The sequence below is a fragment of the Akanthomyces muscarius genome, chromosome 1, assembly GCF_028009165.1.
Source record: "Akanthomyces muscarius strain Ve6 chromosome 1, whole genome shotgun sequence".
Classification (NCBI taxonomy): domain Eukaryota; kingdom Fungi; phylum Ascomycota; class Sordariomycetes; order Hypocreales; family Cordycipitaceae; genus Akanthomyces; species Akanthomyces muscarius.
Window position 1 is genome coordinate 127419 of NC_079241.1, and position 17107 is coordinate 144525.

General features: G+C 51.6%; 4 protein-coding genes across 5 annotated transcripts; 2 read left to right on the forward strand and 2 right to left on the reverse strand.

The window, feature by feature from the left end:
* Nucleotides 1–985: 985 nt before the first annotated feature.
* Nucleotides 986–5385, forward strand: LMH87_004935 (uncharacterized protein; the record flags this gene model as incomplete). Its single annotated transcript, XM_056202564.1, has 6 exons — nt 986–1015; nt 1747–1917; nt 1977–2032; nt 2082–5171; nt 5228–5254; nt 5313–5385. The coding sequence occupies 6 exons, from the start codon at nt 986–988 to the stop codon at nt 5383–5385; spliced, it is 3447 nt and encodes a 1148-aa protein (XP_056058106.1).
* A 411-nt stretch (nt 5386–5796) lies between these two features.
* LMH87_004936 (uncharacterized protein) lies at nt 5797–7195 on the reverse strand (the record flags this gene model as incomplete). Its single annotated transcript, XM_056202565.1, has 3 exons — nt 5797–6368; nt 6419–6986; nt 7076–7195. The coding sequence occupies 3 exons, from the start codon at nt 7193–7195 to the stop codon at nt 5797–5799; spliced, it is 1260 nt and encodes a 419-aa protein (XP_056058107.1).
* Nucleotides 7196–10423: 3228 nt separating this feature from the next.
* On the reverse strand, nt 10424–12495 carry LMH87_004937 (uncharacterized protein; the record flags this gene model as incomplete). 2 transcript variants are annotated; one of them, XM_056202567.1, is made up of 5 exons in its annotated part: nt 10424–10800; nt 10859–11128; nt 11189–11564; nt 11623–12130; nt 12197–12495. In XM_056202567.1, the coding sequence occupies 5 exons, from the start codon at nt 12493–12495 to the stop codon at nt 10424–10426; spliced, it is 1830 nt and encodes a 609-aa protein (XP_056058109.1). The 2 variants fall into 2 exon arrangements, with proteins under 2 accessions (XP_056058109.1, XP_056058108.1); XM_056202566.1 differs by having other exon boundaries at nt 10859–11131.
* Nucleotides 12496–12814: 319 nt separating this feature from the next.
* Nucleotides 12815–14631, forward strand: LMH87_004938 (uncharacterized protein; the record flags this gene model as incomplete). The annotated part of the gene is made up of 3 exons (XM_056202568.1): nt 12815–13015; nt 13079–14119; nt 14182–14631. 3 exons carry the CDS (start codon nt 12815–12817, stop codon nt 14629–14631), a joined length of 1692 nt encoding a protein of 563 aa, XP_056058110.1.
* Between the last annotated feature and the right edge of the window lie 2476 nt (nt 14632–17107).

Consider the following 17107-nt stretch of genomic DNA (forward strand, 5'->3'; position numbering starts at 1 on the left):
ACACACAGCTATACCAACACCAGGAAGGTAGTGGCTCAGGCACACACCGTGGTGCGGTTTCACAAACACGGCGTAACTGACGCGACGCGACGCTTGGTAGCTACTCGCCGCACGGGAGTGAGGCAGGCTTAATACATGTGTTTCTTGCATCCTCATGACAATTTATGATTGAATTTCGCTCTTGATCCTGCTCCGCTGTCAACTTCCTATGATACTAACGCCGATGCTCACCTCGATTGATCCGCTGCTCGATGGGCCTACGCCTTCGTCTACTTTTCAAAACTTTGTAGAGTCAATCGGTATCCTCTCTCCGTATAGCATAGTCCACCCCAAACTTGAGATAATTTTGCTTCCGCTGCAGCCTTGGGCGTGACATGCGGCATGGCAGGGTTGAATCGGACAAATAAATTGCCCAGTACACGATGTTAGCCGGCCAATCAATTCACAATACCTGCACTGATCTCTCGAATAGTAATCTCTCGAATATATAAAAGCAGTGCGGAGCAATCTATTTCCAGCACTAAAATATAGCAACTGTGGGTGCCCGGTTCCATGTTTCTAAGGGCGGGAGGTGCAACACAGGTAGGCTCGCCTTCTGCAACAGTGATTCACATACTAGGTACAAATCTTTAACTGAAGAGAGCGGGCAGAATCTTACATCGCGCATCATTTCCTCAGCATCGACAATCCATTACTCTTTTGTGTTGTTTCATATTTATTTATTCTTTCGATTCATTGCTCTGTCATAGTCAAGCTGCCGTCCATCAAAGCCACGCACTGATTCATAATTTACATCCCTACCCGCCCATATACCTCGAAGGCGACGACTTGCGTCGACGGCCGAATATCGCTACTCTTTGACGTTAATACATCCAATACTTATTCTCGAGTTCAACATGACCGCAACTGATGTGCCCGAGCGGCTCGCGATGAGGTAGGTTAGAAACCGTTGCCTATTATCCCGAGCCCCGTCCCGTCACCGCCAATGCTTCCGGCTTTAAACGCCACTGCTCGGGTACCGGAACAGAGAGTTGGGGGATTGCTAGTAGGGCCGCAGCCACCAACTTACAGCTGGGCCACGGCGCCATGACAGTCCCAGCCCAGCAGCAAGGCACGCGCTGGGGTGCAAGCCACCCAACCTTGCCGCCGCCTACCTATTCAACTGTCCCTAGCCCTCCGAGAGAAGCCTCTCTTTTGAAGTGCAAATCACCAGCAAATTCCTGGCAAGAGAAGAAGAGCCGAAGAAAAATCCTTTTTGGTGCCCAGTTTCTCTTGGAGCCTGCCTACCAGTACCTACCTCGGTTGCCTAGGTACCTACAACGTCACCCCCAAGGCTGGTTCCAGGCAACGCCGACCTGCCCGAACCAGCACCGGTCCCCCACTCAACCACAAGCCATGTCACTAAAAGCTCCCGCGAAGGCCCTGAAGGCACCCCATTACCCCTCAGCAAACTGGCTGTGCGCCACTGGCCAGCTATTCTCAGCCAAGTGGCTCAAATATCTCTTCCCCAGCTTGTTCCCATCCTCCACTTTTACGACCCCTCCTCCACAATCGACACAAGGTTGCATGGCTTACGCCCACCTCTCTACCTCGACTTTCCCTCCTCCAACCTTTGACTCTTATATTTTCGAGCTGGATCCTCGCGCGAGGTTAAGACCACTCGCTTTCGCTCTCCATCATCTCATCTGCATTTGAGGTTCTGTTCAATTGCTTACTTTTACTCTCAACTGAACAGCCCAAACGCAGCGTTCAGCACCGCCTTGCCCGCCGGCTGTCCACGCCATTCTACCGCGGCCGGTCTTTCTCATCCGCTACCACCGCGACTTCGTCGTATCTCCAACCGATCTGCCCCTCCTGCACCCGGCCACGCTTCCGAATCTGATACTATGGGTGGCGGCCACGATCACAAGAGCAGGGGTGCCTACCCCATTTACGCCGATAAACCGGTCGGCGTAGCTAAAACAAGCATTCTTCAGGGCCGCATCGAGCCATTTTACAAACCTGGACAATATGAGAAGGTCAATCTTTTGGCGTAAGCTCACAGCCATGTCTTCGTTTTTTCTCCTGCTGACACTCGGCAGAAACATGTACAATGCCCGCTACTCTGGCGAACCCAACATCAAACTCGCTGTTTGGGCTGCTCCCGGCCAGGACCGTCCATCTTTCCAGGAAGCTGTTTCCCACGAGTTCAAGAAAGCTCATATTGGTGATAGTTTCGGTCCCTCTTGGACTACACACTGGTTTCATGTCACAATTACTGTTCCTCGGGAGCTCGCCGATGAGGAGTTTGTCATCCTCGAATGGGATGCCAACAACGAGGGCATGGTATGGACCGACGATGGAATGCCCCTCCAGGGCCTCACTGGAAACGGCGATCGTATTGAGTGGGTCATTCCCGACGACTTCCGCGACGGCAAGGAGCATGTCATTTACATTGAAATGGCCTGCAACGGCATGTTTGGCAACGCCCCCGATGGTACCGCTGACAACACGCCGCCCGACCCGAACAGATATTTTGCCATCTCCAAAGCCAATATCGCCGCCGTGAATTATCAAGCGCGCATGCTCCTTTTTGACATCTGGCAAATCGGCGACGCTGCCCGCGAGCTCCCCGAAGACTCGGCCGAACAAAACAAAGCCTTGGCTGTCGCCATGAAGATTATTGATACTTTCCAGGTCGATAACCAAGACTCTATTCTCAAGTGCCGCAAGATTGCCCAAGAAATCATTGGCCCCGACGTCGACTCTCACCGCGTCTACGAGGTGGGCAAGGATCCTACCGTCTTCGGCATCGGCCATTGCCACATTGACAGCTGCTGGCTGTGGCCCTTTGATGAGACCAAGCGCAAGGTAGCCCGCTCTTGGTCCAGCCAGTGCGATCTCATGGACCGTTACCCAGAAGCACACTTTGCCTGTTCCCAGGCGCAGCAATACAAGTGGCTCAAGACGCTCTACCCTCGTGCCTTTGAGCGCGTCAAGGCCAAGGTTAAGGAGGGCCAGTTCCATCCGATTGGTGGTAGCTGGGTTGAGCATGACACCAACATGCCCAGCGGTGAGTCTCTTGTCCGCCAGTTCTTCTACGGCCAGCGCTTCTTCGAGTCCGAGTTTGGCTCCCGCAGTCGCACCTTTTGGCTGCCCGACACATTCGGGTACTCTAGCCAGCTGCCACAGCTTTGCCGCCTCGCCGGTATGGACCGCTTCATGACCCAGAAGCTGAGCTGGAATAACATCAACAATTTCCCTCACACTACATTCATGTGGGTCAGCCCGGATGGTAGCCAAGTCATTTGCCATATGCCTCCCTCCGAGACGTACACCTCAGAAGCCAACTTCTCCGACATTCGCAAGAGCATTTCCCAGCACAAGACGATGCGAACTGACAGCTCCTCACTCCTCGTCTTTGGCAAGGGTGACGGTGGCGGTGGTCCTACCTGGCAGCACCTCGAGAAGCTGCGCCGCTGCGCCGGCATTAGCAACACAATCGGCGGTATTCCCAAGCTCAAGCTTGGTCTTTCAGTCGACGACTTCTTTGATCGTCTAACATCCAAGGCTGACGCCTTTCCAACATGGTACGGTGAGCTGTACTTTGAGCTCCACCGCGGCACCTACACCACCCAGGCCAACAACAAGTACTACAACCGTAAGGCCGAGGTCATGCTCCGCGACATTGAGCAGCTCGCCACCATTGCCTCCATCAAAAACAAATCTTACAAGTATCCTACCGAGGACATTGATGACATGTGGGAGACTGTCCTGCTTTGCCAGTTCCACGACTGCCTTCCGGGCAGCTCTATTGAGATGTGCTACGATGACACCGACAAGCTCTACGCCGAAGTTTTCAAGACTGGCCACACACTCTTGAAGGAAGTTTACCAAAGCTTCAACGCCTCGAATCTCCGCGCCTCGTCTGTCCACGAGTCTGTCGTTCTCAACACTCTTCCCTGGCATCGTAAGGAGATTGTCGAGATTTCCGAGACTGAAGTTGGCGTTGCCTGCGGAGACGGCCAGCTGCTTCCCGTGCGCTCGTTCAAGACTCAAAGCACCGAGCCCGCTGTAACCTTGCGCCAAGTCACCAAGGATCAATACGTCCTTCAGAATGAGCACTTTCGGATTGAAGTCGAGAGCGGCTGCATCACCTCCCTCTACGATCGTCTCAACGACCGCGAAATTGTTGAGCAGGGTGCCAAAGCAAACAGGTTCGTCATATTTGATGACATTCCCATCTACTGGGACGCCTGGGATGTTGAGGTTTACCACCTCAATACCAAGAGAAACCTCCAATACGGCGAGACTCGGGTCTATGAGGTCAAGCCTCACCGTGTGACACTTGTGACAGACATCCAGATCAGCAAGGAAAGCTCCATGAAGGCTTACATTAGCCTCTCGGCTTCGCTCAAGGGCCAGCCCTCATGGATCGAGTGCTCAGCCGAGGTTGACTGGCACGAAAGCAACAAATTCCTCAAAGTCGAGTTTCCCGTCAACATTGTCAACAACGAGGCTTCGTACGAGACCGCTTACAGTATCACCAAACGCCCCACTCACTACAACACCAGTTGGGACATGGCCAAGTTTGAAGTGTGCTGTCACAGGTTTGCCGATTTGTCCGAACACAACTACGGTGTCTCGGTTCTCAATGACAGCAAGTACGGCTTTGCCACCGCTGGTAAGGTGATGCGCCTGTCCCTCCTTCGCTCGCCAAAGTCGCCAGATGAACATGCCGACATGGGCAAGCATAATATCCGGTGGGCCATCTTCCCTCACAAGGGGGCGCTCTCCTCCGCCACTGTCCGGGCCGGCTATGCTTTCAACACCCCCCTCAAGGTACTCTCAGCACCTAAGGCCGTGATTGACAGCCTCGGTAGTGCTCCAATCAGACTGGTTAACGTCGATGAGTCTGCTTCGCTGATTTTGGATACCATCAAGCGCGGTCACGACGATGAGGATGTGAGCCGTCGCGAGGGCCTCTGTGTCAATCCTGGAAAGAGCGTCATCGTAAGAGTGTACGAGTCCCTTGGTGGCCACAGCCGAGGGACAATTGAGACGACCTTTGACGTCAAGCGTGTGTCCAAGTGCAACATTCTCGAAGACGAGGGCGAGGACGTGCCTTTTAGCGGCGGCAAATTTGCCATCAAATTGCGGCCGTTTGAGGTGGCCACCTTTAAGCTTCAGCTGTAGGGCGATAATGAAGTAGGGTGTGAGTGTGTGGAAGTTTGAGCGGCATTGTCAGGAGAAATTGCCAGATTGAGAAGGAGTTGTATGTTATCATCGTGACGCCTTTATCCTGAGTAAAATATACCAAGACATTCCCCTAGGCCAGTCTTCTCTGCCATGAGCAGGGAGTCACAGTATGTGATAAGATTGAGAGAATCTTTCACGGTTGTATAGTGAGACAAAGAGAGCAACTGTCGTATGCCCATGGGCGTGGCTTAAAAGGTTCAGGCCAAGTCCAATTCTGCAGCTGACACACGGTGTATCACCTGGTATGCTGGCTGTGAAGGCGATGGTAGAAAGCGGGTATTGCGGTTCTGTCAACACGCTTTCTATAGCAACAGTGCAAAAAGGTCTCTCGGGCGCATTGCTTTAGAAACTGACTTCGGAATGACTGTGGGTTGTTTCTTATCACCTAGTCGCTATTTTGTAGGTATTTTCACATTGTACGCTATTGAATGAATGTTTATACAGATGTTTTACTATAGAATTGGATTGGATTATATAGGCCTGATGTAACATAATCGAGGTGAAAGTCCGTAAAACGATGGTCATAGGCATTATAAACCCAAACATACACCTACCGGATTATGAGTCGTAGTTTCCCCCAGGTAGATTTTGAATGACAGCTTCTACCATAGTGATGAGTTGGTGGATATCGGGACGTTCTGTAGGCTCAACCTTGAGGCACTCGCGGACAATCTCGCGGATAGATTCGCTAATTGCAGGCTCTCCTGAGGCACCCTCTTCAGCACCAGCGCCAGCTGTGCCCGCCGCTGCTTTTGCCTTGGCGACCTGGATACTGTTGACGCGCTTAGCACCATTGGGGGACTGGTCGGGGAAGCGCCAGTCGCCGCCCATGATGCATAGTGACAGCGTGCCGCCCGTCTCGTCGGAACGCATCTCAAAAGGTGACTTGCCAACGAGGCAGGCGAAGAGGGTGCAGCCAAGTGACCAGATGTCGACTTTGGTGTCGATGACGGCGCCGGTCTGAACGTCAAAGAGCTCCGGGGCGCGGTAAGGCATGGTGGAGTGCTCAGCGGCGGTCTCCTGGATTTGCAGCGCGACCGACTGCGATGTGACGGGGATAGGCGATGCCGCGACGGATCCAAGGTCCATGAGTATGGGGTTCGAGCCGGAGTCGTCTATCATGATGTTACCTGGCGAGCGAGTTAGTCGCGTTGGTCACCGAGGAGCTTGCAGCACGAACCTGGTTTAATGTCGCGATGCGCATATGCTTTTGTCTTGCCGCCCTGCCCGATCTGGTTCTCTGATTCCATAAGAGGTCTTTCCTGCTCCGTCTCTTCGTCTTCTTCCGTACGTTTCGTCGATGAGCGACCGCCTCTACCACTGTTGCTCTGACCTGGGTGGTCGTCTGCCTCGTTGCCCATCTGCATGCGCTCTGCCGGCGGCGCGTGGTAGTCGTGCATGGCGCGCAGGGCCTTGCAGACGCCGAGAAATAGATTCATAAGGTGCGTCTCGGGGAATTTGGAGTGATTGACGAGGTTGGCGTTGATCATGTCCTGGAGGTTGCCGCGGCGGTAGTATGGCAATAGGACATAGACGGTTTTGGTGGCTTCATCGGCGCCGCGCTCGGTCGCAACGGCGTGGTCGGCCGAGGAGATGATGTTGGGGACGTGTCGGAAGAGGCGATAGGCTTCGACCTCGCGCATGGCCTGCTGGACGGACTCGGCGCCGAACGGGCAGCGAATCTTTTTAAGGGCAAAGTGCTCCTTGGTGGACGTGTCTTCGACGAGGTAGACATAGGAGAAGCCGCCCTGCAAGGGTTAGATTTCAATAATTAGGCACTGCATGCTATGAGGATTGCGCCTGCGGGTTGAGGCGCGCATAGACAACAAGAGCTCACCTCGCCAAGTAATTGCAGAATCTTGAAGCTACGACTGTTGACTTTGAGGGTTGGGGAGCCTGGGAAGCAGCTCAGGCAATTGCCAAACGAGTAGAAGAGGTCTTGAAATATTTGCGCCATCGCGACGGTTTTCTATGATGCGATCGGGCTGGTGTCGCGCAAATTTAGTCGTATCGATTTGTCGAAGGACCAGATGGGACGAGCAAAGACGGAGCGAGGCTCAGCTCAAGGCCCTTGGGAGAAGGTACGTGTTCGTGTCAGCTGAGGCGGCGCAGCCAGATCGAGCGTTGCGCTGAGCAAAGGCACCGCTGGGTGGGTAGGATCGAGGCCTGGCTAGCAAGCAAGCAAAGAGTTGCTCACGACGGCAAGAAAAGGCTGTGCAGTGTCGATGCGGTCAGAATCGATTGTAGTTATCGTTTTGTTGTTGATGTCAAGATTCAAGCCGAGCTCTCCGCTTGGAACGTCAGCTACCTAGGTAGGCCCCGGTTCCATTAGACGGGGGCTATCAAGAGTGGCCGGAATCAGTTAATGCAAAAGTGAAGAGGGCAGGACAAAACGGCGGATACTTGGAACGCAGGAGTGATAAAGGGATTAAAATTACCATGGACGCTTATTCCTTCGATCCTACAGCTAATCATTCTTTTTTTTTTCGTCACACCTAGTCGTGCCGCCCTTTAGCGGCTCTGTCCTAGGGTTCTATGCAGCGGTTTGAAGTTAAAGGAATACGGAGTATGTGAGCTTCACACTCATTTCACGGTCCGTGAATATAATAAAATGCATACCTACTCCATATAATTATATCCTAAAAATAAAGTAGCTCAATTTTCTACCATCCGATAGCATCCCGTACGCCCGACATGTACTTGCGTAACGGTCAACAGCGGGCACGCTCAAGCTACCCTAGGCCGGTCAACACGTTCTTTTCATTAACAAAAAGGATTAGCAAAACAAAATCTACAATGCTATGGGGTAAGGTATTTTTGATCTTTGCCCGCTACTTTGCAACTGTTTCAAGCACGTATCATTACATGCAGACATTCATGAGTAGGTTGCCGTGACACTGGAGCGTGGGTACCTATGAAAGATGTTGCCTATTTTGACGAACATTATCACCGAGGTTGGTAGACGCCAATTCGACAACACCAGCCTTGAGACTGTTCAATGTCGAACAAGTATCCGGGTAACAGCTGCCGTATTTGTCGTCGATGTAGAAATAGCGAAACACTCGGATCGCTGGGTTAGCTTTGACAAAAATCACAAGCTCTGTCTCTTCGTCCATCATGTCATCTACGTGATCCGCACTTGTTGTTTCTGGCAGGCTCGTCGCCTGATGCCCCTCCTCAATGCTTGTTATCTGCGGGTCTTCGTCTTTTTGACGCTCTTCTTCGCTACAAATTATCTTCCTCTTCCTCTTTCTTTTCACTTGCGCTTCCCTGTCCTTCATCTTCGTTTTCGTTTGCGTCATCCTCGGCATGACTGCTAGTATGCCCTCCCGGCTCGTCTTCATCTACGAGGCTCTCCCAATCGTCGTCGCGCCAAGGACCACCCGCGACAAACTCGGCCAGCTTGGATGGCCGCAACTCTCTGACACCACCCAGGAAGTCACCCCAACACTGAACGGCCACATTTTCAGGCTGTTCAAGCTAGCATTCGGTGGTGTCGAGATCCGCAGCATCGCGTCCAAAAAAATTGATGAGATGAACGCTGCGCAACTCATCTTTATGATCGGTTAGGAAGCGGAGTAGCTCATCGCCAGCGTAGCAATTTTCTAGCTTCAGAATTTGTAGTCGGGGGCATGTAGCCTGCTCGCAGGGGCAGTGGGACGGAGAAGTTGTCATATGGGAAGCGACCGAGCACCCCAGAGCTCGACCCGCCTAGGCTCAGCGATTCGAGCTTGTGCATGTGCCGAAAGAACATGTCATCCATTCGCCCAACCACTTCGCCGTAGTGTTCAGCAGTAATAATGTCCCATCCGGCTCCATTGTTGCCACCCAAGATGTGGAAATTGGCCATTTGAAGTCCCGACAGGAAAGTCGTGAAATGCATCGGTTCGGAAAGCCGATGTCCACTTGGGAATGAATCGATCAACTGTTAGTTCTGTCACGAACGTATTGTATGCCACGGCGCGCCACACTTCATTCATGAGCGCTCGCCACCCGTGTTTCTTTTCCGCTTGGTCTACAGCTTCTTTGTCCTCTGCATCGTTAAAGACATATATAGAGCCTCCAAACTCGGAATAATTCGTTCAGTCCTCCCTTTGATCAAAGTCAAATTTGAACTTTGATGGCTGCCGATCGTAGATTCGGTATGCCATAGCCAGTGAGCAGCCGCCTGCCAGCCGGTGGCAGAGCCGGCTCTGTATACTGCTCATCGCACGCGCCCGTACCGATAAACTCGACGTGCGTGGGATAGAAGCCGTAGACATTCAGCGCGGCGTCAGTATTCTTCTCCCTGTTGGAAAAGCGCATTGTCGCAAAAATAGGTGGCACCAGCTGTGTGCGCAGTGCCTGTACGCAAGGCTAAATTGGATGGTTTCAGCGAGCGGAAGGTGGCTGATAATTTGAACGGTCAGTTCAGAATGTAAATCGGTGATCTTTGCCATTGCGCGGCGCTAGCGGATTGGCGAACAATTTGGGATGCTGCATAAAAACTAATTTGAAAATGTGCTGCCGCGTAGGTACCTAGGCTTGAACAATTATTGACCCAGTGCCTTGGCAGCCCATGACTTGGTGCTTGTGAGGTCCTCAGTTGGCTGATCAGCGAGGACGTAGCTACAGGTGCTGTACTGGTTTTCTGCACGGTGTTGGAGCTACGTTTCCTGGATGAGGTCGCGTTCTTCTCGCACGAAAAGTAGCACTCTTTCGCACCCCACCACGGTGAATGCTCCTGCTTGCGAGTAGTCAAGTTCCCATTTTGTATGATTGGGCAACGCGTGTTGGAAGGGCATACGAAGCGAATGTCGCAGAAACGAAGTTTTAAAATGATGGACAGTCTACCATTGCTATTATGACTTTCTGCTGGAGTCCTGCCCCAGCCCGACCTTGTACTGGTGACTTGGGAGAGGCATCGTCGGCGAAAAGTGAAGCGCGGACAGTGGCAATCCCCCTCATAAGTAATGGGGGGAAAAGCGTCGAGTCGGTGCATTGGTCTAGATGGAGCTCTATGACAACCGGCATCACTAATAATTAATGCATTAATACATTCCACACAAGCGAGTTCTACGTGACAAAGTGAGTGGATCGTCCTTTGCGCTGCCTTGCTTCATCAATCAAGATAACAATAAGCCATTTCTCGCACCGTTCTTTGTTTACTCTTTTACCATGGGCTATGGGTCGGTATTGAAGTGAACTACTGCCAATAAGACCATTCTATATCGACAAAGTCCAAAGCTAATAGCTCAGAAAATGTCTGATCTGTTTGAGTCCCGTCAGCAACATGCTCGCTAATTTGCAAATCCGGGTGCGTATCATCTGTTGCCGTCGCCTGCGATACAATGGTCTCGAGTTCCGTGATTAATGCGGGTTTTTGCATGCCATTCACCACGGGTTTACTCGCACACGCCTTCCAAGCAGCAAGGACCAATTCAGCCGCCCGCAACCGCCTCTGGTCTAATGCAAAGTCTTTCAGAAACGCGGCCGCTTCATATAAATCGGCAAGCAGCGCCCACGCGGCTTTAATTCGACCTTCGTCAGTCATCTGTGGCATGTCAACCAGTAAAGTAATCACTGGATCTGGTCAGCCTCCCAAACACTTGATATTCGGCCAACGAGGTGTCAAACTTACGAGCATGCCACATCATGCTCACCTCACCCATCCAGTGAAACGACTTTAACGAAGGCTGCGTGAATGTCATGATGGTATAGCCGAGTACCTTCATGCAGAGATCCAGGTACTTGTTGTGAAAAGCAGTTTCCATCTCCTTGCACGTCATCCTTGTCTCGTGCATCCTACGTAAACGTAGCGCACAGAGCACAGCCCGCGCAGAAACTTGCAGCAACGTATCGATCGGCGCGCTAGGGTCGCAGTACTGCAGAAACTGAGTTTGAAGGCCTGCTTCTAGCTCATTGATAAACTTGTCCGTCATGGGGCCGAGGAGCGAACGTTCCACAGTACCTTGGCGATGCACAAGACGGAAGCGTCGCTGCTGGTACATGATCCAGCAAGTAAACAACGTGTATGAGAATGTCGTCATGCCTGGCTTTTCCTTCAATATTGTGTCATCCAAGGAAATTTCCTCGTCTTCAATATTGAGAGGAAGTCTGCTGTCCCAATCGCATGTAAACGTGAGGGGGGTGCTCCCGTTCTTGACAGCCATGATGAGGTCAATGTGCTGGATTTGCCACCACAGACGCCGGCGCTCTTCGGTCTCGACAGCGCCGAGGCCAAGGAGCTCACCGTCGCGGTGAATACCCAGTAGTTCTGCGCTGCGGCAAACAAGACCCATTAGCGACCATAAGCTTTGGCTTGACACCATGTCGACACTCGCTTTCTGCAGAAGAAATGTCAGCTCTTACCGCTTTCACAACGCGCTGTTCAATCCGACTTACCACGTAAAGGCAAAGCGCCTTGAGAGATTCCATGTCGGAAATTGTCAAAATGTTGATGTGAATCAGTGATTGCTCGCAATGGTAGCGGTACGCGGTCAGCATGTCGGGCTTGGAAATGCCACATTCAGCGAGGCACTCATCCTTAGTCAAGCTGACTACTCCAAAGTAGCAAGAAGCCACAATGAGCGCGCGCTCCCCTGCTGTGAGCTTTTTGTACAGTGATTGATCGCTCACCGCTGATTGCAGCCTTTCCAGGGTCCATGAGAAAGACAGCCTGGCGACGGGGTCGACGCGCTCCCGGAACATCATCCAAAGCTTGGCAGCCTCTGGTGTCGCTCTAAAAGAATCGGCTAATGTACTTGACTGTTGCGTTTGTAGACTCATTGGTGATCCTGAGAATGCGTGCGGCAAGCCCTTCGCCGGCCGATGCACAGTTGCTTCCGGCCCGAGCTGGGAAATGACATCACGACGGCCACGCGTGACATTCACCCAAGACAGCCACCCTTGCCTGGAAATTTTCAGTACTTCTATATCAGTAGCTCAAAACAAACCTGCCGATTGTAACTATACGTACGACTCCAAGTATATCGAGCGGTCGACATCTCGCTCGACAGATGACGTGTTGGCGACTTTATTGCCTGTAGATGTGCCACTCTCAGCTTCATCGGGCGTGTCAGACAGCCCGTTAAGCAGAGCCTCGCCCCCAAGAGATCGAATTATTTCCTCTAGTCGTTTGATGCGCGCATCAGAGGATGGGTCTAGGTATACGCAGCGATCCTGTTTGCGGCGCTTGCAGTTGGAACAGCTGGGATCAGCGCGGTCGCATCTGACTTTTCGCTTCGCGCACGGCTCGCAGGCTTGGTTCCTCATCATAAATGGGTCAGGGCGTCATGATCCGACTCGGAAATCTCGATTTACTATGTTGTTGTCTTAATGCGATGCAGTGAGGATGAGGCAGAAGATAGCTCGGGGGGCGACCGAGAATAAGTAGCGCGAGGAAAGCTAAGCGACTCGGGCTCGGGCCCGAACCCGAGGATAAGACGGTCAAACTGCACCAGATGACTGTCATCGACTTGAGCACCATGGGAATATAAATAGCACCAGGTGTCCAGGTCTAAGTTCCTCCTTTCTTCTCTCGTAGTTCATTTCATGTTCGTTCTCTCTCATCTTGCTTTGGTTAATTTCATCCAGCATGCAGGGCGTGGACGGAGCTATGAGCCGAGGCTCGCAAAACGACGACCAACAAAGCAGACGCAATGAGAGCAAAGATGTTAACAAAAACTTCGAAAATGAGACAGTCGCGCCTATAGTCAAAGAAGATAAACATTTCTCGAAGAAGAAGCTTCTGCCGACTATGGTTGCTCTTTATTTGATCTTTTTCCTGATAGCCTTGGTACGCTACAACCGGTCCGCCGATGGTACGGGATTCAAGAACTAACTAATGCCTGGGGCCTAGGACCGAACAATTATTGGCACTGCAATTCCGTCTATATCGGCCGAGTTCAACAGCTTTGGCGACATTGCATGGTACGAGTCGGCATTCCTCCTTCCTCTCTGCGTGCTGCAGCTTTCCTTTGGTCTGGTGCTCAAGTACTACTCCACCAAATGCGTTCTCTTCATATTCACGGCCATCTTCGAGATTGGCTCCATTGTATGCGCTGCTGCGCCGACATCGAGCGCGCTGATTGCTGGACGGGCCATTACGGGCATCGGTGCTGCCGCTATTGCGCCTGGTGTATATCTCATGATCACATTGATTGTGCCTTTGCAGGACCGCCCCAAATACCTCGGGTCTCTGGGCTCAGCCTTTGGCATCTCTTCTATTTTGGGTCCGGTTTTGGGAGGCTATCTCACATCGATTACGTGGAGGTGGTGCTTTTGGATCAACCTGCCCCTCGGATGCACCGCATTAGTGCTCTTGTGGGTGCTCGCGCCAAACCTCCCGCCTCCGGCGCAGCGAGCCAAAACGTGGAGGCAAAAAGTTTGGCAACTTGATCCAATTGGCTTTTTGCTCGTTGGACCGTCCATTAGCTGTCTTTTGTTCGCCCTCGAGCTCGGCGGTAAGGACCAGAAGTGGAGTGGTGGCCGCACTGTCGCCTTGTTCGTGGTGTTTGGCGTCTTGCTGTTGGCATTCATCGCATATCAACTTTGGAGGGGGGATCAATCAACGCTTCCACCCAAAATCATGGGCCAGCGAACGTTACTGGTTGCATGCCTTATCAGCTTTTGCATCGGCGCAGTCATTGTTATCTACGCATTCTATCTACCGATCTGGTTCCAAGTCGTGCAGGGCAAATCGCCACAGAGCTCCGGCTTGTCCCTTTTACCCTTGCTGTTAAGTAACGTGTTCTCTGTTGTTGCTGGAGGTGTTCTAGTTAGTCGTCTCGGGTACTTTACACCCTTTGCTATCGCAGGGAGTGCGGTACTAGTGGCCGGCGGCGCTCTCATCACAACATGGACTGCCGATATCAGCACAGGAAAGTGGATTGGCTACCAAGTAGGGTCATCATTGAACACGACACTGGTATATACACTTCACTGACGTTCATGATCCCGCAGATATTCACAGGTGTGGGCCTGGGAATGTGCCTCCAGCAGCCAGCCATTGCGATTCAGGCGGTTCTGAAGGAGGATGAAATTTCTATCGGCACTTCAGCACTAAACTTTGCCGTCTTTCTCGGGGGTAGTATACTTGTGACAGTTTCGCAAACTCTTTTTGAGCATCAGCTGGTGAGAAAACTTATCAAAATCGTACCCAGCCTCGATCCAGCAAGATTGACTGGTAGCGGCGCTGCGAATTTGAAAGACCTTGTTCCATCAGCGCAACAAGAAGAGGCTCTGAGCGCCTACAACGACTCCATGCGCGCGATATGGTATCTTGCGCTGACTCTGGCAGCAGTCACCTTTTGCGCCTCGTTCGGGCTGGAGTGGAAAAGTATCAAGGCCAAACCATCAGAATTGACCAGCGACGCAGAAACAAACGAAAACGGTAAAATCCCCAAAGGCTAGGCTGGAATACATGTTGTTCACTTGTGGTCTAGACAGAGCCATGCCAGTTCGGCCTCAAGCAAAGGAATGGTAGAGAGGCAAAAGCCGGAGGTTCATAGGGTACAAAATGTACCTGAGCCTATTTTCTTTGTCTTAAATACACGATTCCCTGTAAGGCCGCTTGCCAACAACATTAGTTGAATGCTTACTTTATGTGTCTAAGTCCTACGTGGCGTCTCAGTGCTTGTAGTCGTCCGACGGCGATTCTCAGCGCAGCAACGGGCACAACCAGGGCCAGGTGACCTCGAAGTTAATGGCAGAATTGACTTTGTTCAGAAATTTGCTCTGGAGCATGACGATGAACTTGTGGAAATGCCCGAAGGGGGCCCAAGTATCCGGAAAAGCTACCGAGCTAGTGTGCAGTCCCAGTATTCAAACTTGCCCCTTTGGGTTTGCCTGCAAGTCTCAGAATTTGGGACCCCCTGTAACTAAAGAAGAGACAGCCCCATTCTTCTTTTGCCTGTGGCGTTACTGCAAGTCGTAATTAGACGATGGTGGGTACATCGTTATCTGTTCATTGTCCATTTGATGATGGCTATGCTCACTACAGTATTTCCTGCGAAATGACGTTAGTATGTGTGTACGAACGAACAAGTACGGTAGCTAGAGTAGTTATGAGAAACCAGGGCAATGTAGAGTAAGGCTGCACCTTGCGACTTCTCTCTCATAGTAGGGTTTAAGTCAGTCATTTCTACATCTCTATTGGGCAAGTATCGCGCCAAAAATATTGTTAAATTACATAAGACCTGATTTCATGGCAACTGATGTGGATCCCACCTTTTGCTACGCAAAAACCATTTTCGGGGGGTTGGGGGGGCGCTTCTCGATGATGAGGGCCAGGTCGTTCATCTGCCAATGCAGCATGTGCGTGATGGTGAGCTCCGAGGCGACGTGCTTGGGGCCCCAGCCGGCAGCTGCAGCGTGAGGACCTTGATGCTGGTGATGAGACTGTAGGCAACGTCCGACGTCATCAGGTTGACGTACTGCGGCTTGTCAATGTCGGTATCGTGCTACTCTTTCATCGTAAGCCGCGCTCACACCTCCAGATATACGCAGGTCTACTTTCTATCCTCTCTTATGCTTCTTTTCAGATACCCGGGGCTGCTTGGAAAAGCCAGAAAATACTCTGCTAAATGTGGCCCTCCGGCCTGAAGGGTAGAGTGCGGCGGCTGCCCAGCTCCGGCAGTTATTCGTCGAGTCACTCGCCCTCAACGGCCGGAACACAGGCGTGAGGCACAGGAGCGAGATAACAGAGCCACCGAAGCTGCTTTATCAACATGTCTATTAATGATTTACATACAAAGGATCAATACAATGTTGAATTAGCTACCACAACACAGATTTGTTCCTACGTGAGGTTCGACGTCGTCACAAAAGCTTCAAGTGGATTCAATGCGTAATGTGGCGGAGCGACGATCGTTCGCCGTTGCCAGACCCCATACTCGGCTTTGCTGCCTGCCAAAAACAGCTAGCCTGCAACAGAAGAATTCAAAAAGTTCTGGAAATGAGACCGCCGTCTTCTCCGACGGCTCCGAAGTCGGCTTAGAGGAGTTATCACGGCGTGGCTGCGGAATATCACTGACGATGTTTAGTGGTAGTGCTGTCGTCTACTAGCTAGCATGTCAATATCAGCCAGCTGACGGCGGGTGGAATAAGATGACAGCCGATGGCGACATGCTCAATTGCGCATGTCTTTTCAACAAAATCATTACCTTTTGACATTGACCTTTGTACTGATAACTGCTGAGATGCTCTGCCGCTTAGGACAGTGGTTGTGTTCTGGACCCCGCCACGCTACGTCCCGTGGCCCCTACAAGGATTAAGGCACTAAATCTGTTGGTCATGCGTGCTACATTCGAACTTCTCAGCTGTCCGTAAATTAACCGGTTTAATTATGCCAAAGAGCCCTACTCAAAACACGTCGATCGTTCTGGGACATTGCTAGCACAAATCTGTTGCAGTGAGTTTTCTGGAGAACGAAAGAAGCTGAAAAGCCCCACAATCTCTTGAAGGGGGAAAGCCTAAAATGGCGAAGTTGTGCAAAATCGTTGCTTACCAGCTTGCCAGTCTCACTCAACGCCAGACGACGATTTATGCAATGGGCTGCCCAAGAACTGCCGTTTAGCAGCGTAGTGCAATTTACGTAACGATCTTCAGAATTAACCAGAAACGGAAGGTAAACAAAAATGCACTACATTCATTTCTTCGATAAAGAAGTGGTTAACCGGTCGATCTTCCTGTCTCCCAACTCACTCAATCGCCGGCTTCGCCGACGCTCGACTCAAAAAATACCATTACTCACAACTATTACGTTACCTGTTACTGGAATCTCCAGTCGATTGTCTTATTGATATAAGTCTTGGTATCCCCCCCCAGTGACTTCCTGCCATGTTTTATCGCCAAACATTTGCTTCACATTAGTATCGATCCGCAGTCG